At 38.2% G+C, this 22,756-nt stretch overlaps 1 protein-coding gene across 1 annotated transcript in view; it reads left to right on the forward strand.

Annotated features, from left to right (window-relative positions):
- Nucleotides 1-548: 548 nt before the first annotated feature.
- Nucleotides 549-22,756, forward strand: part of LOC103022787 (beta-1,4 N-acetylgalactosaminyltransferase 2) — a 37,779-nt gene continuing 15,571 nt past the window's right edge. The window contains exons 1-6 of the mRNA XM_022673102.2: nt 549-707; nt 17,320-17,439; nt 17,555-17,617; nt 18,629-18,763; nt 19,418-19,524; nt 19,623-19,660. Of these exons, the coding sequence (XP_022528823.2) occupies nt 697-707; nt 17,320-17,439; nt 17,555-17,617; nt 18,629-18,763; nt 19,418-19,524; nt 19,623-19,660 (474 nt within the window). The 5' untranslated portion in view covers nt 549-696. The remainder of the gene's footprint in view (nt 708-17,319; nt 17,440-17,554; nt 17,618-18,628; nt 18,764-19,417; nt 19,525-19,622; nt 19,661-22,756) is intronic.

The following is a 22,756-nucleotide window of genomic DNA, read 5'->3' on the forward strand; positions in this document are numbered from 1 at the left end:
TGACACATAGTTTTAGTGATAAAATGTAAAAATACAATGTACAATTACACTGGCACTGAACTTACCCCAGGCCCTTTGGCACAAATTACCCCAACCCCACTATTTAGGAGAAAATGCATCATCCAGTAGTTTTGGGCTAACATCATGCTAGCTGTATAGACTCATAGTGTAGCTTTACCAAAGCACAAAAAATATGTGAAATGTTTTTAAACTGTTCATACACAACAATCTAAACTCCTTGATCCTAGAATTTTTATGTTTTTTGGAACATAAATGTGCTTACCTCTCATGCAGGATGACTTTTCAAAAATTTGTGGTCACATAACACAATTCTGTGGTTCCTTAGAAACAGGGGGTGGCACAAATCAGCCCACTTTCCCCTGTACATAATTGTTTTCCTATTATTGTTACTAAGTCAGGGATATCAGTGCGTGTGTTTGCTTGTGGCAGGGATGGCGCAGGTGGTTAATGGTCAGGGCAGTCTGAGAGAGGGTGTGACACAATTCCCAGGTAAGTTTTTAGCCACTCCCACTGTGATCTACCTGTTGGCTTCCTAGGGGAGACTGTGGAGACGGTGCAGGTGGATACTCAGTGGCAACAGTCACCCAGGAAGCCAGCTGTTCTGATCTAATGGGAATTTATTCATTTTCATCAAGACCCGGACCCACACTTTAGGAGATCCTGAACAGCAACGACATGAGCTTTAGGTGAGTCCACTTCTTAAATTGAATAAAGATCGAGCAACTCATTTTACTTCTAAAATCATGGTATAATTAAAGAGATGAAATTGAAGATTTTACCCTATGTCCCGGACTACACGTAGGCCTCATAACTAATAACACTTACAATGTAGATATTTAGTGTGTGTGCATTTACTTAATAATTTACTTACTTGCACACAATACAGCTCTGGAAAAAATAAGATACCTTTTGATTTTACCAAATTGAAAACCTCTAGAATATAATAATAATTTCTACATCAAAAGTGGCGTGAAGTTATCCAAAAGCAGTGTGTAAGACTGGTGGAGGAGAACATGCCAAGATGCACGAAAACTGTGATTAAAAACCAGGGTTATTCCACCAAATAATTTCAGATTTTCGATCTCTTAAAATTCTTTATGAATTTAAACTTGTTTTCTTTGCATTATTTGAGGTCTGAAAGCTCTGCATCTTTTTTGTTATTTCAGCCATTTCTCATTTTCTGCAAAAAAAACGCTCTAAATGACAATATTTTTATTTGGAATTTGGTAGAAATGTTGGCCGTAGTTTATAGAATCGAACAACAACGTTCATTTTACTCAAACATATACCTATAAATAGCTAAATCAGAGAAACTGATTAAGTTTAACTGATACTTGAACTGATTTTAAATGAATAAAACCAAAACTTGGATCAATGGATCTATTTATTATTTATGCTATATTGTAGTGGCAGTTTCCCAGCCTGCAATTTTTGGTTAGAAGAATATTTTCGGAATGTTTGAGTTTACATTTTTAGAACATTTAATCTGTCATGTTTTCTGTTTGTTCTTAGAACAATCGTTTTTAATTAAGGTTTTTACAATTCTGCTGTGTTTAATGTTGCTGCAACCTTACAAATGTTTACATTGCTAGTTTTGGGATTGTTACTGTACTTTTAATATTTCCATAATTATAGTATTAGTCTATCTGGGAACAATATGTGAACAACGTTCTAATAACGTTGTGATGCAAACCATTATGGCACATGTTTTTAAAACATTGTTGGAACATAGATCTAGTGTAACCTTCCTGGAACCTTTTCAAAACATTGCTAAATGTTGCTAGTGTTCTTTGTTATATGGTGTGTCTGTCTGTCAATAATTTAAGTCAGTTACCGCAACATTGTTATCTCATTCATGTATCATGTATCAATACGCAGTGTGCACTATGCAGTATAAAAATAATAATGAGAAGATTATATAGTGAATTGAGGGTAAAAATTTTATATTTTCTTGTGTAAAAGGAAAGCCATATATGTGAAACCACAAAATCCAAATTAACATCAGTTTTACAGAAATGGATCATTTGTTTGGGACAGTTTTTGAGCTTTCTTGATGGAAAAATGTACACAATCAAAATCAAAATAAAAAATGCATACAAAAATCTGTTTATGCAAATGAGCAGTGTACTGTATGTAATGTTCTTGTGGGAGAGAGGAATAAACACATTAAAAGTACTGGATTAAAAGTACTGATCAGATGTTTGATGTGTCAAAAGAGCGTAAGCTAAAATATTGGTTGGAGGGAGAGCCATCGGGAGGGTGAGGTGTTCAGAGCGCCGATGGCCTTAGGAATTAAACTATTCCACGACCTGCTGGTTCAGTTTTGAGCTGCAGCTCAAATGAAATTATATTCATTTTAGTGGAGTAAACAACAACTGTATTAATCACAATAATATTCTATGATTAAATCATGATCTTTGTGTTTTTGGGAATGATACAAAAATAACTGTGTAGTTTATCATAATATTTAAGGGTAGTTTTAGAGCTTTAGCATCAAACACAAGGAAACTTGGACAAAGAAGCTTTAATGGAGGAAATGATCCCTAGTGTAGAGTAGCTTGTGCAGAGCAAACAAGTCCTCTGTGTTCAGAAAAAGAAAGACAAAGAGAGAGAGATGGAGGGAAAGTAAGAGTTAGTTATGAGATTTAATCCATATTTCTGCATTAATAAAAAAAAGTTATCTACCTTCTGAACTCAACAGTTGTGATACTGTGATTACACTGTTAAATAAAACTGCTAAAATGTAACATGTCACCAGGCTTTGTGAAAATTGGGGGCCAAACTTTGTAAAATTAACATCAAATACCGTCAACGTTGACAACACTAGTTGTTAGTTTATATTGTATTATTGATTTTCATTAAAAAATAAAAGATGTTCGTGGGGCATGAGACATTTTCTTTCTTTTTTTTTAAGTTTTACATCAGTATGCAAAATGTAAAGAGAATTTAAATTACAATCTAATAAAGAATGACTTTTTTAAAAAATGTGTTTTCAATCAACTGGAAATCTTTGAAGTAAGGTTGTGGGATTTAAAGGGCACCTGATTTAGAGAAGCATCCTAAAATACTGTATATATTTGAACTTTATTTTTATTAAGATTAATTCACTAGTATTGTAATAGTAAGGACACAACTTTACCAAACCAATTTTAATGAAAGGGACAAAATGCTCCATAAACATTCTCCAATCTGGCGTAATAATATTTTGTCATAGCTTTTATCTTTCCTCCCTGGGCAAAAGCTGGCATTTTGATTCTGGACGATTTTACTGACATTTTAAAGACCTAAAGAATACTTACTCTCTACCAGATTAATCTTATTTTCTGTACCTTCGATCACGGTCTTCATTACGAGAATATGGGGTTCCATGTGTTGGGTTGTTTATAGTGTTGTAGTTGTGTGTCTATATGTACCTGTTCTTTGAAGAAAATAATAAATATATTCACAAAATAAGGGACAAAATGCAAAAAATATTAATACTGACCACCAGTCAGTTTATATTGTATTACAGTGGCAGCATTTGCAGTCAGTGCTGCAGTATTACAAAATGGGGCCTCAGATTCTCTGATTAAAGTACCCTGTCCTCAGATTATTAATGTAAACATTCTAAAATCCAATAGTAGTTTAATATTTACATCAGAGCTGCTGTTTTTGTTAAAATTGTGCTTAATTTGCTTTCCTTGACATTTCAGTTCCACCCCATATACCTTCAGCGTACACACATCTATCGCCAGTCAGAGTGGCGCTTGCAATCAAGAGTCAAAGTCCACAGTGGCTTTATGGCTTTGTAAAGCAGAATACTGTTTCCTCAGGCCAATAATTAAACTACATCTAACAGATATTTAAAAATGTAAATATTTAAATGCTTAAGGAAGGGGAAGTGTTGTACTCTTTAAAACAAGGAAACGTTTGTTTAAACAGTACACTGACCATTGCCAAAAGTCATGGGATAGCAGTCGGTAAACTGTTTATGTTTAGTTCAAGTTTAGGCTTCTGAACACTCTCACCTGTAGAAGTTGGTGTAAGGCAGGAGTGTCCAAACTACGGCCCGCGGGCCATTTGCGGCCCGTTTCCTTTTGTGGAGCGGCCCGCGAGGTATTTTAGAAATAGAATGAAAGTTGGCCCGCTGTTAAGCAGGTTTTTATAATGTAAGATTCAAAGTTTGAACGCTAGGTGTCAGAAACGGGCCAAAGAGTCTAAAAGCAGAGAGTGTGCGCATTTCTACCGCAGAGAAACGGGGCAAAAGTGTCTAAAAGCAGAGAGAGTGTGCATTTCTAGCGCAGAAAAACGTGGCAAAAGTGTCTAAAAGCAGAGTGCGCGCATTTCTAGCGCAGAAAAACGGGCCAAAAGTGTCTAAAAGCAGAGTGCGCGCATTTCTAGCGCAGAGAAACGGGGCAAAAGTGTCTAAAAGCGGAGAGAGTGCGCATTTCTAGCGCAGAAAAACGGGGCAAAGAGTCTAAAAGCGGAGAGGGTGTGCATAGTTGCCGTAATTAAGGAGTTTTATATTAAGAGACATCATGAAATTAAACATCAATTTGAAAAATCTTAGTTTACACAACACTGTCAAAGAGAAAGATAGTTAGTCAAGTAAAATGGTGTGTAAATGAAAGTAATCAGAAAAAAGTTTGGACACCCCTGGTGTAAGGTGTTATATAGTGAATGGGGTTAAACACTGACTGGTCAGATTTACTGACTGGACTTCTCTCAGTTTAAAGCTAATGCTGTATCTGAAGTGAATCAACATGTTCTGCCACTGCGTGTTCATTGGGTTTCATTGTTAATTCCCAACTGCATACTAGTGCACATTAATACTATAAGGTAAAAATGATACACTAGTTTTAATTAAGTTTGGGTTTCACGAATTATATAACACAGATTACTAACATACTAACCCATTTAGTAGTAACAGGAAGTGATAAAGCATGAAGCTTTCTCAGCAGTTTTTTTCTTTTACAAATTTCTTTTTGTATTCATTAAATTTCTTCCAGTTTCCCCCATTATACAACTACGGAAAAAATTAGGAGACCACTTTAAAAAAATGATGAGTTTCTTTGATTTTACCAAATTAAAAACCTCTGGAATATAATCAAGAGGAAGATGGATGATCACAAGCCATCAAACCAAACTGAACTGCTTGATTTTTGTTGCAGCAGGAGTGACATAAAGTTATCCAAAAGCAGTGTGTAAAACTGGTGGAGGAGAACATATTGCCAAGATGCATAAAAACTGTGATGAAAAAACAGGGTTATTCCACCAACTTTATGAATATGAACTTGTTTTGTTTGCATTATTTGAGGTCTGAAAGCTCTGCATCGTTTTTCTTATTTCAGCCATTTCTCATTTTCTGCAAATAAATGATTTAAATGACAATATTTTTATTTGGAATTCAGGAGGGAGAAATGTCTGTAGTTTATAGAATAAAACAGCAATGTTCATTTTAATCAAACATATACCTATAAATTGCAAAATCAGAGAAATTAATTCAGAATCTGGTCTCTTGTTTTTTTTTCCAGACCTGTATATGATAAGCATATAGTTTTACATTTTATATGATTAAATGTGTAGCAAATACTACAATAAAACCAAAACTATTGTTCTCCAGCCACCTGCTGCACTTAATTGCAATTATCAGCTGCATTACTGTCTGCGATTTGTATTAATATTGTTCCAGATGTGAGTAGCTCCTCCCTTTCTTTTCAGCATTGCATTGTGCATTGTGTAATAGTGCCCACTGTAACCAAACTCATCTGAGGATCTGAGTGTGTATATCTGAGGATGTATCTTGAATATTTTATTATACACAACTTTCACAATTTTCTCTAAACAACATAATACATACTAAAACACTAGTTAGTAGTAGAAATAAGTAAAAAAAAATGCAATGCACCTTTCTGGTTCTATCTTACACCCTGTACAGGGCGAGTCACAATGCTCATTACTATCTGTGTCCTTCCTGCTCCGTACCTGACATGGTGTGACAGGGTTTAACTAAAACTGGAGAATGTGTTGAAATTGACTGTTTTAAATAAAATTAGATTTGCAGAAAAAAATGCCATTAATTTCAGTAAGAACACAATTTTACCCAGCCCAATCTAATGTACAAAATGCTACACTTCCACTGGATGGTGGTGTAGACAGTTAGTTGATCGCTGAGAGATCACAGTTCTGTTCAGTAAAGTTGTTAAAAGTAATGTTAAACTTTGCTGTTATATTTTTAGCTGAGATTATTGGTTGTTGCCAGTTTATAGATGGATAAATCAGACTGAAATAAAAATAGAGACTGAGCTCAGTTTATACAATACAGTACCTCATACAACGCCTCTCTTTATCTACAGCTCTGCCATTTATTCTTGGTTTACCTTAGTGACCAATCACCTTGTTTAACCAGTCATTTAAACACAATGTGTGCAACCGTACACTCTGTTTGCTAAACCTGTTCGGACGCAATTAAGCCTGTAGAATCTGTTCCTACATGTTCATTTTCAGCAGCCTCTGAAAACAAACTTTATTTTTTATATTTATTACATCTGTTATTTGCTATATAAAAGCTAGTAAAACGTAACCTAAGTATAAATTGTTATATTGGAGTATAAGGCGAGACTTATTTTTGTCATTATAAGTTTCAATACAAGTCCACATTAAAATTTAATGTAATTTAAATAAAAAAAACAGCACAGAAATGAATATTTTGTGGAATACCCCTGGTTTTTAAGCAGATTTTTAATGCATCTTTGCATGTTCTCCTCCACCAGTCTTACACACTGCTTTAAGATAACTTCATGCCTTTACTCCTGGTGCAAAAATTCAAGCAGTTCAGCTTGATTTGATGGCTTGTGATCATCCATCTTCCTCTTGATTATATTCCAGAGGTTTTCAATTTGGTAAAATCTTAGAAACTCATCATTTTTAAGTGGTCTTTTTTTCCAGAGCTGTATCTCTGCTTTAAGAAATAGTACAGTATAAGTATAGTATAAAAAAATGTATATAGGTAAAAAATATAATAGATATATACATATACATTGGCTTGCAAAATTAGTCATGCCCCTTGAACTGTTTTTGTTTGTTATTACCTTACAACCACAAACTTACATGTATTGTATTGAGATTTTAAGAGATTTTAAACCAACACAAAGTAGCACATAATTGTGAAGTGGAACAAAAATGATACATGGTTTGCCAAAATGTCAATCAAATAAAAATCTGAAAAGTGTGATGTGCAAAACTATTCAGCCCCCTTTACTCTTAAAATCCCTAAATAAAATCAAGAGCAATCGATCGCCTTCAGAATGCTGAATTAATAAGTTAATACTGTGGCGTTTGTGTGTGTGTGTGTGTGTGTGCCAGCTTGTAGTGTGCCTGTGGGGGTGGGTCATGGTAATCCGGGGCCAGCGGGGCATTATGGGGGTATGTTTTGGGTGGGTTAAGGGGACCTACCATCTCTGTGCTGGATAGTTGGGTTAGTGGCCTCAGGGCTGTTTGAGCTATAGTGGCAGTTGGGTTTTGCTCTCCTAGCCTTGTTAAAGGCTATAAGTGAGTGGCAAGCCTATTAATAAAGAGCTGTTGAGTACTTGCAATGAGTCTCACGAGTCCTCCTTCCTCTTTCACGTCACAATACGTTAATAAAGTCCAGCTCTGTATAAACACACCTGTTCTGTGAAGGCCTCAGTGGTTTGTTAGAAAAAAAAAAACTATTAAACAGACATAAGAGGAACTCACCAGACCAGTCAGAGATAAAGTTGTGGAGAAGTGTAAAGCAGGGTTAGGTTATAAAAACATATCACAAGCTCTGAGCGCTAATCAATCATTGTAAAAAAAAAAATGTAAATAATTTTTTTCATTTATTAGTTCTGCACAAAAAACTAAAAAATATCTGTAACATATGTGGTATTTTAATATATATATATATAAAATATATTGTTCCTGTCCAATGATGTCTCCAAAACATCTCCAAAACAGCAACTTTACAGGAGAGACATAAAACCTTCTTAACTTTTCACTGAAAGTCAATGTAAAAAGAGTTTATTTCAGGCAATTTGGGAGAATTCCTAAAACAAATTGACACAGTGTAAGGAACAGCTTGTGTTTAAAATACACTGCCTGGCCAAAAATAACTCCACCTGGATTTAACTAAGAAAATGATGTGAGGTTAAAGCTGCAGTTGGTCTGCAGGTCTAGGTTCAGTAACAGTATGTACTGAAAGAATGAGGTCAGCTGACTACCTGAATATACTGAATATAGACCAGGTTATTCCATTAATGGATTTTTTCTTTCCTGATGGCTCGGGCATATTCCAAGATGATTATACCAGGATTCTTACAGTGAATGCAAGCTGCAATGAAAGCTAAAGACGGTCCAATAAAATACTTTAGTGCGTGATTTTTTTTTTTGGCCAGGCAGTGTACAGGGGTTGGACAATGAAACTGAAACACCTGGTTTTAGACCACAATAATTTATTGTCCTGAAAGACAGTTCTGGTGGAAACAAGAGAGTTGAGGTACACATTGAATTCTGCCGTGATTTTATGTTTTTTTTTTGGATACAATCCGGGTTAGCACACGAACATCCCTTTCAGACAGGTTCCTCTTACAGCGTCCACAGTTAATCCTGTTGGATATGGTTTGCCCTTCTTGGTGGTATGCTGACATTACCCTGGATACCGTGGCTCTTGATACATCACAAAGACTTGCTGTCTTGGTCACAGATGCGCCAGCAAGACGTGCACCAACAATTTGTCCCCTTTTGAACTCTGGTTTGTCACCCATAATGTTGTGTGCATTGCAATATTTTGAGCAAAACTGTGCTCCTACCCTGCTAATTGAATTTTCACACTCTGCTCTTACTGGTGCAATTAATGAAGATTAGCCACCAGGCTGCTCCAATTTAGCCATGAAACCTCCAATTTAAATTAGTTTTTTATCGGAAAGATGACATGGTCCACAACTTGTTACTGGTCTACAACAAAGTTACTTAAATATCTATATATATATATATTTGTTCATTCATTTCCCTGTTTCAATGTTTCAGCGTTTTTGTTGTTTTTCAGTCAATAGTATTTTTAAAGAAAAGTATCCTGTTTTTAATTTTATATATATATTTATAACTCTTTCAGACCACATAAAACCTGGTGAGAGTCTATTTTTATATCAACTTCTTGAACTGAGTTGAATTGGATTAAGGCAGCTGAAATAATTGTGTTTCTATGTAAGATCATGATTAATGGAAATCTGTTAATCAGTGCATAATTTCATTAGTTTACAAACTGATTGAGAAGTAGTGACACCTTTGCACAACTGAAAAACATACCTTTTGTTACTCGATTCTCTTCATCTTGGGTACAAGAATATAAATTTACAACAATGTCCGTTACATTTTGTCAAAATGTAATAATAAATGGCCCAATAGAAATGCCCTGATAACTCTGATAATGTTTTATGGTTGCTGAAGTTTCATATTTTGCCGGCTGCAGGAATCACAAACCTGTCCAACTGGAAAATCTCTGAAACTAGTTTGTCATTTCATTTAGTTCATACCAGGGCCCTGAAATCAGCCCTGGCATTTTTGTTATGACAGCACATTGTCTGAGATCCCCATGTTTGAAAGTATATAGTTAGGAGGAAGTCGTGGTTGACCGTGTCGAAGGCGGCCGAGAGGTCCAGCAGAATGAGCACTGAGGACTGGCCTGCAGCTCTAGCAGTTTTCAACGCTTCAGTCACAGACAACAGAGCCGTCTCGCTAGAGTGTCCTTTTTTGAATCCAGATATATATATACAGTGAGTCCAAGAAGTATTTGATCCCTTGCTGATTTTCTTTGTTTGCCCACTAATAAAGACACTATCCTTCTGCACTTTTAATGGTAGATATATTCTAACATGGAGAGACAGAATATCAAGACAAAAATCCAGAATATAATTTTAAAGAATATATTTTAATTAATTTGTATTTCAATGAGGAAAATAAGTATTTGATCCCTCTTGCCAAACACACTCAATACTTAGTGGCAAAGCCTTTGTTTGCAAGCACAGCGTGAGACGTTTGTTGTAGTTAACCACAAGTTTAGCACACACACCAGGGGGAATTTTGGCCCACTCTTCTTTGCAGATCCTCTCTAAATCATGAAGGTTGGCGGGCTGTCGCTTGGCAACTCTGATCTTCAGCTCCCTCCATAGATTTTCGATCGGATTGAGGTCTGGCGACTGGCTGGGCCACTCCATGACCTTAATGTGATTTTTCTTGAGCCAATCCTTTGTTGCCTTTGCTGTATGTTTAGGGTCGTTACCACGTTGGAAGACCCAACCACGGCCCATTTTCAGATCCCTGGCAGAGGGGAGGAGGTTGTCCCTCAGGATTGTGCGGTACATGGCTCCATCCATCTTCCCAGTGATGCGGTGAAGTAGCCCTGTACCCTTGGCAGAGAAACACCCCCAAAACATTATGCTTCCACTTCCATGCTTGACGGTGGGCACAGTGTTCTTGGGGTCATAGGCAGCATTTTTCTTCCTCCACACATGGCGGGTGGAGTTGAGGCCAAAAAGTTCAATTTTGGTCTCGTCTGACCACAAAACCTTCTCCCAATAACTTGGTTCATCTTTCAAATGATCATTGGCATACTTGAGGCGCGCCTCCACATGTGCTCTCTTCAGCAGGGGTACCTTTCGGGCACTGCAGGATGTGAATCCATTGTTGCGCAAAGTGTTGCCAATTGTTTCCTTGCAAACTGTGGTCCCAGCTGCCTTCAGGTCATTTGCTAACTCCTGCCGAGTGGTTGCAGGACGATTTCTGACCGTTCTCAGCATCATTGCCACCCCTCGAGGCGAAATCTTCTTTGGAGCACCGGGCCGAGGTCTGTTGATTGTCATGTTATACTCTTTAAACTTTCTGATAATTGCACCAATAGTTGTTACTTTCACATCCAACACCTTACTAATCTTTTTGTAGCCCATTCCAGCTTTGTGAAGGTCAACAATTCTGACTCTGAGGTCCTGTGACAGCTCTTTGGTTTTACCCATGTTGGAGACTTGAAATCTGTGTGATCTGTCTGATTCTGTGGACAGGTGTTTTTCACACAAGTGATTAGTGAGAACAGGTGGCTTCAGGTCAGGTAACAAGTTGATTGGGAGTGTCTAACTGGTCTGTAAAAGACAGAACTGCTAATGAATACTAAGGGATCAAATACTTATTTCACTCCATGAAATACAAATCAATTAATATATATTGCTTAGATTTATTTTCTGGATTTTCTTTTTAATATTCTGTCTCTCCATGTAAGAATACATCTACCATTAAAAGTATAGAATGATCATGTCTTTATTAGTGGGCCAACGAAGAAAATCAGCAAGGGATCAAATACTTCTTGGACTCACTGTATATATAATTAAAAACAGGATACTTTTCTTTAAAAATACTATTGACTGAAAAACAACAAAAACGCTGAAACATTGAAACAGGGAAATGAACAGTTGTTCCAATATACTTTTGTAAGTGAGTGCAGGTGAGTGTGTGTAGGTGTTCAGCCACTCCCATGTTCAACTTCCTGTCAGTTGACAGTTTCCAGCTTCTGTAAAACTTTTATGGCTACATTCATGCTAGTGATTTGGACAAACTCTTTCAGACCACATAAAACCTGGTGAGAGTCTATTTTTATATCAACTTCTTGAACTGAGTTGAATTGGATTAAGGCAACTGAAATAATTGTGTTTCTATGTAAGATCATGATTAATGGAAATCTGTTAATCAGTGCATAATTATGTTAGTCATTCGTGTTCAACACTTTTACATGTCACTTTATTCAGATTTATTGACAATTAATTTGCAACTGAAAAATAAAATTACACTGTCATTTGGCACCACATTGTTCCCCACACTGATTTTCGGTCAGACATTAGTTAAGGCTTTTAGCTTGATCAACATAATAGAATCAAGTTGGATTTTTCTAATACAGTTCCCTAGATAGAGATGAAGCCTATTTATTTTTTTACTCATTATATTTTCCTTTAAATGCTGTATGTTTTATACTGTGTAGTCCCAAACTAGGCTTAATCCATATATAGGGAAACTGCTCCTATATATTGATTGAAAAGCCTTCACTTCTTTTTTTACTTTTCTTTTCGTCTCAGAATCTTTAAATATTATATAAGACCACTTGGTACTTTCAGCATTGTGGGCAGTGTGCCAAGTCCTGATTTTCCAGAAAAACACTGCACTGACTTTGGACTTGATATAACACAGGGGATCAACACCAGCAGATATCAAGGAAATAAAGGGACCAGAGTCTGGAGGAAGAGTCAAGTCTAAAGTCAGTGCAGTGTTTTCCTGAAAAATCTTACAGCACTTCATGCTTCCATAAACCAGTCGGGTGTCAGAATGGTATATGTTTATACTTCTCTACATCCAACCACTATCAGATTCACTCTATTTGGATGGAGAGATTTATTAGGATGAGTTTTTTTTTTATGTAATTATTAGAAAGTTCAGATAATTTTGTGAAACTGTAAGGAGTAGGAGTAGTGATAGTAGAAGTAGTGACACCTTTGCACAACTGAAAAACATACCTTTTGTTACTCGATTCTCTTCATCTTGGGTACAAGAATATTAATTCACAACAATGTCCGTTACATTTTGTCAAAAATGTAATAATAAATGGCCCAATAGAAATGCCCTGATAACTCTGATAATGTTTTATGGTTGCTGAAGTTTCATATTTTGCCGGCTGCAGGAATCACAAACCTGTCCAACTGGAAAATCTCTGAAACTAGTGGAAAGGTGCCCTTTTGAGGATGATTCTGATAAGTAGTGTTGTTGTACTTTCCTGCTTTGACTTTTACAAAATTTAAAGGGGTGCTCACACAGTTTGTCATTGCATTTAGTTCATGCCAGGGCCCTGAAATCAGCCCTGGCATTTTTGTTTTAGACCGACCCCTCATAACTAGCGGAGCACAACTGACTTATAATTTATGTATGTATGGTCCAAGGGAAGCATAACATCATCAACATATAAAATATAAAAAGTTTAGTGTCTATTGTTACCTCCACCATTTTTGTCTGCTCTGTGTAGTTCAATTGATTTTTTAAACCTTTTTTTTTTTGTATTTTCTGAATTTCTCTGATATAATAGCTTCTAATTCTAATTCTTCAGGTGTAGAAAAGGTGCTTTCTACTTTAAACAGCTATAACATGTATTTGTATCAGGCTACAAACAGGGCTGCTTTATGTATTCATGCAATGCAACTCTGTCTTTAAAGCATTTGACACTGTTTTACTCTTATTCAGTGGGGGCAGACTTTTTGCTAATATTACTTTTATATTTTTTACACTCACTTTATTCATGCTTAAATAGCAAGGCTTTAACTTATCATTTAACAGTTTTAAAATCTGTTATTTCACTTGAGTTTTTTTTAAACATGTTGGGCTAACAGGAACTTCAAGCTACACCAGACTGCTCTTTTACTTTACTTTCACTTCAGCTACGCTGTAGCAGCAACAGCAAACGCACTTTTTAGCGCGCTTTTCGGACAAGTTTGGGCGAGTTGCGTTAGAGCGGGGCGTGGCAAACCCCCTCATTCACACTTTCTCTGTCTGCGGACCTCGGGGGCGTTACTCACGGCTTAAAAAGACAGTCTGGTGGCGCTTGGCTATGGAACTGCCAGTCGGCTGTTAACAAAGCAGACTTTATCGCCTCTTATGCAAATCATCTGGCCTTACAACTGCTGGCCCTGACTGAAACTTGGATCAAACCTGAAAACACTGTTACTCCGGCGGCTCTTTCCAATAATTACTCCTTCTCCCATACTTCTCGTCCCTCAGGACGAGGAGGTGGAACTGGCCTATTAATCGCTAATGGCTTAAAACATACTCCACTATTACCTGCAAACTCATACAGTTCATTTGAGTATCATGCCACACTGGTTAATACTCCAGCAAAACTTGCCATTATTGTTATCTACCGTCCTCCTGGACAAATGGGCGAGTTCACACACGAACTTGACATGCTACTGTCTTCTATCCCTGAGCAAGATTGTCCCATGCTCATTCTAGGGGATATGAACATCCACAACGACAGTACCAACTTTACAGACTTCTCATCCCTCATGCAGTCTTTCGAACTGGAGCAGGTCCCCAGCCCTCCAACACATAAAGCTGGCAAACATCTAGACCTGATTTTCACTCGTAACTGTGACACTGACTCTTTAACTGTCACTCCTTTGCACCTCTCGGATCACTACTTCATGAAACTCAATATTCATATTTCAAACAAACCCACGGCTACTCCTACGATGGTCTCGTTCCGTCGAAATTTACGAGATATCTCAGTAGACCAGTTCTCATCGCTGGTGACTGACAACATGCCCCCACCAGGCTCATTTTCATCACTCAATGTAAATGATGCCACTGACACTCTCTGCTCCACACTAAGCTCCTGTTTGGACAACCTCTGTCCTCTTACATCTCGAGCCATTAGCTCTAGCAAACCGCAGCCATGGCTAAAAAATAACTCACTGAGGGAACTACGTTCCAAACTCCGAGCTGCCGAAAGAAAATGGCATAAAAACCAAAAACAAGCAGACCTAAAAAACTACCAACTGCTCCTGGCTTCCTTCTCAGCCAGCATCACGACTGCTAAAGCTGAATTTTATCACAATAAATTCAGCTCCCTCACAGACTCCCGGAAACTATTTTGCTACTTTTAAATCACTACTGAACCCTCCTCCTCCTCCGGCTACATGCCTTACGGCTGAAACACTTGCATCATTCTTTACTGGAAAAGTGGCAGCTATCAGCAACCAGTTTACTGATGTAACATGTAGCAGTCCTACTACATGCTCTGCAGCCCGGTGTCCCTCCACCGAAGGCGTTGCGCTCTCCTCGTTCACTTCTCTCACTGAGAACGAGACACTGGCTCTCCTAACACGTAGCCGTCCTACTACGTGTCCGCTTGACCCAATTCCCTCAAACTTACTACAAACCATCGCACCTGCAATCATTCCGGCTATCACTCACACCATCAATGCCTCTTTAACTTCTGGTGTTTTCCCAACTGCTTTCAAACAAGCACATGTGACACCACTGCTTAAAAAGCCTTCTCTCAACCCCGCCCAGGTTGATAACTACAGACCGGTCTCACTACTACCCTTTCTCTCTAAAACACTCGAGAGAGCAGTTTTAAATCAGGTCTCTGGCTTCCTCTCCCAGAATGACCTCCTGGACCAGAACCAATCTGGATTCAAAAAAGGACACTCTAGCGAGACGGCTCTGTTGTCTGTGACTGAAGCGTTGAAAACTGCTAGAGCTGCAGGTCAGTCCTCAGTGCTCATTCTGCTGGACCTCTCGGCCGCCTTCGACACGGTCAACCACGACTTCCTCCTAACTATACTTTCAAACATGGGGATCTCAGACAATGTGCTGTCATGGTTTAGATCATACCTCACTGGGCGCTCGTTCAAGGTGTCGTGGCAAGGACAGCTGTCCTCAGCCCACTCCCTATCCACTGGGGTTCCCCAGGGTTCGGTACTGGGTCCCCTTCTCTTCTCAATATACACTGCCTCTCTTGGTCAGGTTATCCACTCACATGGCTTTTCCTACCATTGCTTTGCTGATGACACCCAGCTATACCTGTCATTCTCACCTGAAGATCACTCAATCTCTGCATGTATATCGTCGTGTCTCTCTGACATATCCTCTTGGATGAAGGAGCATCACCTTCAATTAAATCTCTCAAAGACTGAACTTCTGGTCATACCAGCAAAACCATCTTTTCAACACAACCTCTCTATAAGCATCGACTCTCTCTCTCTCTCACCGACAAAGGTTGCTAGAAACCTGGGTGTTATGGTTGATGACCAACTCTCCTTCACGCACCATGTGGCCTCGGTTGCTCGATCCTGCCGCTTCGCGATTTATAACATCAGGAAAATTAGACAGTTTCTGACGCAACAGGCCACCCAACTCCTGGTACAAGCAGTCGTCATCTCACGCCTCGACTACTGCAATGCCCTGCTAACTGGCCTCCCGGCCTGCGTAGTAAAACCACTCCAAATGATCCAGAATGCAGCAGCACGTCTGGTCTTCAACCAACCAAAATGGGCACACGTCACCCCGCTGCTCATTGAGCTCCACTGGCTACCAGTTGATGCTCGCATCAAATTCAAAACTCTTACAATCGCCTACAAGGTGATGACAGAACAGGCTCCTTCCTACCTGCACTCGCTCCTGAAGGCTTACGCTACCTCCCATCCGCTGCGCTCCTCCAGTGAACGTCGCCTCGCTTTGCCAAACACTCACACAAAGCAATCCAGACTGTTCTCATACAGAGTTCCCCAATGGTGGAACAAACTACCTTCCACTACCAGATCAGGAGAATCTCTCGCTATCTTTAAGAAACTCCTGAAGACAGAGCTCTTCAAAGAGCACTTACTCTCCTAACACCTCTAACACACTAACTACTTCTAACCCCATTTCCTTCTTCCCCTCCTTCACTTCTCTATCCCTTTATTTCCCTTTGACCTCCTTTAAGCCCTATCTAAAAATGGGTTATCTAAATTCCTATTACTTTTGTACTTCATTATTGTAAGTCGCTTTGGACAAAAGCGTCTGCCAAATAAAATGTAATGTAATGTAATGAACCACAGCATAGAGGCTACAAATTCAAACTATCATGCAGTCTTTCAACACACCTTTAACCTAAATATCTAAAATGCTATGATATAGCTTAAAATGGACGCTTGCTTCCGTCCTATGTCCTGAATGGTTCAGTCCACTGTCTATATTGAAGATGGGCCAATGGGCCTCCCACTCTAAATTGGGGGCTGGTCTCTTAAAAAAACAAAAAAAAAAAACAAGTAGCATTGGCCCCTGAGGACTGTTGACCCACTGGGCAAACACCCGGTATGCCAGATTACCAGTCCAGTACTGGTTCATACCCATTCGTTGTCTGGTGGCACCAGGTCATCTTGGGGCTTTAAGCAATGGATTTGTTTTTTTCACCTTGTTTTTACATTACATTTCATTACATTCGGCAGACGCTTTTGTCCAAAGCGACTTACAATAGTGAAGTACAAAAGTAATAGAAGTTAAAGGTAAAAACATCTTTAGATAGGGCCTAAAGGAGGTCAAAGGGAAATAATAGGATAGAGGAGTGAAGGAGGGGGCCTTGTTAGCCTGCACAGTTACAATTGGTTTTACAAGCATGCTTTCATTACTACATTAAATAAGTACCTGTTCTGTGCTCTCTGACTCATTATTTCTCCAGGCTTTTGTTAGTAAAGCTGATTCACTGTAATCTTCATGTTTGTTTCCCCACTGCAGGCCATTTTCCATCATAATGCGGTGGAAGCTGCGCTCCTGGCTTGGGCTGATGACTGTTGTCTGCTTTGTGACTTTCACGTTCTGGAAAATGTCAGATGGCAATTCATTACCATACACAAGGTGGTGATATATGGACTATTTCTTACTAAGCTCTGCAATAAATCCGATATATTTAAGTACACTTTAAAAAATTCAAGCATTTTTCATATTCATACAACTTTTCTCTTCTTTACAGGTCACCTTATAAAGGGAACAGAACTATGGGTTCTTCTGAAATCTTTACTTTTCAAAATCGAAGGTACTGAACTGATGATTTACAGTCAAACATTATTACTGATAAACATGAATTAATGTTTATTAATGTTAACATTATAAAATGTATTACAATAAACACCTGTATGCAAAACCTGTATACATTTTTTTTTTCAAATATACAGTACCAGTCAAAGGTTTAAACTAATCTTCTTATTCAATGATTTCTTTTTTTCTGATTTGTTTACATTGTAAATACTATATAAAATAAAATATAATGTAAATATATTTTAGATTCTTAGCCACAAAAGTAGACACACATTTATCTTTGAGAACAGATCTGCACATCTGAACAGATCTTGGTATTTTAATCTCAGTGTCTTCATGAGGGAGAGTCACCTGGAAAGGTTTTCTTAGCTTCTTGAAGGAAGGAGTTCCTGGAGGTGCTGAACAATAGTTGCTGCTTTTCCTTCACGCTGTGAAGCTCCAGCTCATCCCAAATCACCACAAACCACCATCTCAGTTCATCAGGTTTAGTTCAGGGGATTGTAATGGACAAACTTTTTTTTTAACTGTTTACTTCGTAATTCAATGCGTTCTTTAATTGTTTTAATGTCTTAAATATCAATCTACAATGTAGAAAATTAATTAATAAAGAAAAACCTTGAAAATGTGTCCAGCCTTTGACTGGTACAACTTTACAAGTTACACTGAGTAAATGTCCTTTTAAATGATTGTTAACACAGCTGAAAGAATTCTGAATGGAAGAGTGGGAATGTAGAATTGTCCCAGTCCATGTCAGAGACTGGTAGATGTATACAGGAAATTCCTAGTTATTTTCTAAGTTGTTTAGCCAAAGGAGGAAAATAGCTTTTGGGGTAGTACTGTACATTTAATTTGCATTTATTTGTTGTTACTATTAGTTTGCTTCTTTTTGAACAGAACAAATATAGTGTAATATGGGTTAACATAATTTTGCAGCAAAACTTTAGGAAAAAAATTATGACCTGATAGTGGTCAAGTCATTGACTTGTTTTTGTCTCACTTCTTTTGTCAGCATAAGGCTGCTTCTGTACCAAAGTCATCCCTCATGTGTCTGCGAAGGAACTGAACTTGCCAGTCAGGTTCCAACAGACAGCTTTCAGGCAGTGGAGAAGCGCCGAGCCAAGGAGTACAAGCAACATCAGATAAGGTTATTTACTTTGGTAATTGCTTAGAATTAGTCACAGTGTATCCTCTTATCATTCATCTACCAGCTGAATTAGGTATTCAGTCCTCAGTAAGCCTTGACCCCATGTCTCAACACTCAAGTCCCGAGTCACTCCCAAAAGTCCCAAGTCCTAAATTTCATGCTCAGGTCCCAAATCTTGACCCTCAAGTTCCAAATATTGACGCTCCAGTCCCAAAGCTCAAGTCCTAAATTTTACACTCAAGTCCTGATTCAAGTCCCAAATCTCAACGCTCAAGTCCCAAATCTCGACGCTCAAGTCCCAAATCTCGACGCTCAAGTCCCAAATCTCAACGCTCAAGTCCTAAATTTCATGCTCAAGTCCCAAATCTTGATGCTCAAGTCCCAAATCTCGACGCTCAAGTCCCAAATCTCAACGCTCAAGTCCTAAATTTCATGCTCAAGTCCCAAGTCTTGATGCTCAAGTCCTAAATTTCAAGTCCTGAGTCAAGTCCCAAATCTCCATATTCCTATAATTCCTATAGTTGCATTATATTTGGCTTCAGTACTCGTGGTCATGCCAGTCTCCAGCAGATCTTTGGGGGACGGACAGCATCAGATTTCAAGTGTTTTTAAACCTCTTCGGAGAAATCGAATTTTCTTTTCTTTTTTTTTTAGGAAAAAAACAACCACAGACAAGATTATTCTTGCTCTGCCCAACTCCCCTCTCCAGTATCCTATTCATGGATTCACAGTCGCTCCCATGAAGAAAAGCGTGATACCAGGTATGGCATTCATGCTCATCTGTGCGTTAAATGTGCATTATTTTATTAGGAATCACAGTTTGGTTTATGGTAAATGTCAATGATATTTTTTCTTGTAGGTTTAGCTTTACATGCAGGAAAGAGAGAGCAGTATAAGGTATGATTATAAAATCAGAACACTATATATTAAAGGTGGAGGGTCATTCTCTGTCTCTGATGTCTGTTTTCTTTATTGTGGGGGCTAAATTGTGTCCAGAGTTTTCTTTTTAACCCTCTATGTCACATGTGTCAAACACAAGGCCCGCGGGCCAAATGTGGCCCGCCACGTCTTTTTATGTGGCCCGCGAGAGCTTGTAAGATCTTAGTGTCTATAATAAATAAGTCAGAAGCGTTCTTTGACCAAAAAATACATTTCCCACAATGCTTGTCGATTGTATTACCCGCAAAGTTACGGCTTACTGCCACTACACGGCAGTGTAGTCATTGATGTGGAAACCCTGCCGGAGGGAAGGTGTAACTTCGCGGGTGGAATTGAGACATGTTTATCCCATAATATCCAGAAAAAGACAAGTTGATGCAGACGGACGGCTGTGCTTCAAGGCGAAAGACCGGTATGCCTTTTGTGTTACGAAGAGTGTTACTGACCAAAATAAACGCTTTTTAGGAGAGATATAAGTTCTGTGTAAATATTTATAAGACAATAGCTGACAAAATCTGTTTTAATGACGTTAATAAACATCACTGTGACAGCGCTAGTCGCAGTTTCACCGCAGCAAAGTACGAGGACGTGAATCACTTATCTAACCAGCCTTTACTAATTTCTGCCCTCAATATCCCTTTCAATAACCTCCAATAGCCTTTAATAGTCTTCAGTAGCCTTCAACAGTCTAACCTTGCAGCCGTGGTGTGTCCACTAACGTTAAACTCCTGAGGTTAGCAGCGCGCTAACTGACCTGTTTATAATGTAATCCCAGCAGTGACTCATGCTCTAAACGGCTGCTGTTAGCTGATTGGGCTGAAAGATGAACTGTAGAGAGCTGTATTATTCGGTTACAAAAATCTTTATTTCATACACAGAAGAACTTAAAAATTTTAAAAACGCTCCAGACTGGCTGAGCTGAGCCCTGTAGCCCGTGGCTGGGCTGTAGCTCTGACTCAGTAAACACTGCGGACTTGTGGTGCTGCTGCTGCAGCTCCCACTAGTGGTTGGATGAGGAACTGCTAAATCTGAGGAAATGCTATGTTCTTAACAGCTCACAATTTTTGATTTTATATTTATTAAGCCTTATTTCAGTTAATAATTTCAAAGTTAATATAACTTGATGTCATTTCTATTCACTTGAATATTTTGGTTCTTGATTGATGGAGTTTTTGGATTTCATGACATGACAAATTAAAAGGATTTATGTTAATAGAGCAACAAGCAAACATTTTTTCCATGCAACTGTAATATTTGATTGAATAAATAATATATTGAGAGTTATTTAACATTAAGGAGTAATTACATTCATTTACATATTACATTTGGTTACATTTTATTACATTTATAAGTTACATCTGGCCCTCGGAGGACAGCCAATATGCCAATGTGGCCCTCGGCCAAAATGAGTTTGACACCCCTGCTCTATGTCCTAGCTGTCCCAATGTTGTAATGTCATTTTGAGTCTGTTTACATTACAGTTATACATATCGACTTTACAAGTGTGAATAGAATCTTTCTTAGCAGCAGAATAAAGGTAACTCACCAACACTGAGGCCAGGAAGCAAAAACTATACATTTCAAGTATACACATAGTAGATGGGAACCTTGGGGGGGAAAACTACACATTGGGTTACGCAGCCAGTATGGTGGCCAAAGGAAATAGGAAAGATGAGAGAGTTACTCAGGTTACGTTTATAAATAAATTCATAACAAAGCCCCAAACCATCATCGACCAAAGGAATTAGCTTTGACCATGGCTATGCCAAATTACACCTGTGTGCAGTAGGTTTAACATAATTATTCTAATTTCATTTAATTGCGTTGAAATGTTTAGATGCAAAGGTCATTGATCTGAGATATACCAGAATATACTCTTTTTGTAAAACCAGTTCAGTACATGGAACTGACAAACTATGAACCGCAAACAAAGCTGTAAAACATGCCAATTCCAATTTCTGAATCAGTTTCTCTGATTTTACTATTTATAGGTATGTTAAGTAAAATGAACATTGTTGTTTTATTCTATAAACTACGGACAACATTTCTCCCACATTCCAAATAAAAATATTGTCATTTAGAGCATTTATTTGCAGAAAATGAGAAATGTCTGAAATAACACAAAAGATGCAGAGCTTTCAGAACTCAAATAATGAAAATAAAACAAGTTCATATGTAAGTTTTAAGAGTTAAGAAATCAATATTTGGTGAAATAACCCTGGCTTTTAATCACAGCATGTTCTCCTCCACCAGTCTTACACACTGCTTTTGAAAACTGTATGCCACTCCTGGTGCAAAAATTCAAGCAGTTCAGCTTGATTTAATGGTTTATTATCCATCCATTTTCCTCTTGATTATATTCCAGAGGCTTTTTTCCAGAGCTGTATACACCCCAGAAATGAACAATAACTCAGCATACTAGGGAAAATCCCTCATCAAAGCTGGAGAAATGGTAAAAAGGGGAAGAGATGGGGACTTCAGGAGAAGAGTGTTTCTGATACTGAAGAGCAGCTCATTACCTGTAGAATCTGTTAGTTGTGGAAAACTGAGCGCTATGCAAACTATATGCCAGTGTCCCCAGATGAGACTTAAGTCTTAAAGCTAGATTACCAGGTACAGGCCCGTAGCCAGCATTGTGATGGGGGGGGGATCTTTTTCCCCCAAAAGTGGACTTCATTTGGCTCTCTACTCCAATGCCCCCTAAATACACGAGCACACTTCAAACCTTTTAATTTAGACATATTTTATTTATTATAAGTTTGTTGTGAATCTCCCCACTGTTAACATAAATTTGATATAAATGTTAATATAAATGTAAGTGTTACTCAAACTTCCTACATCTGTGATGTGACTTCATTGTCTGTCTCTGTTGCTCACCTCAGTTGTCTGTTGCTTTGTTCCATTGTCTCTGTTGCTGCCCTCCATTGTCTGTCTCTGTTGCTGCTGTCCTTTATTGTCTATCTCTCTACTATTGACATAAATAGATAAGAATTACTTCACTATCGGTATGGTCATTAAAACTTAAACATGAATCAATAATAATATAAATTGAAG

Source organism: Astyanax mexicanus, chromosome 19, assembly GCF_023375975.1.
Source record: "Astyanax mexicanus isolate ESR-SI-001 chromosome 19, AstMex3_surface, whole genome shotgun sequence".
NCBI lineage: Eukaryota > Metazoa > Chordata > Actinopteri > Characiformes > Acestrorhamphidae > Astyanax > Astyanax mexicanus.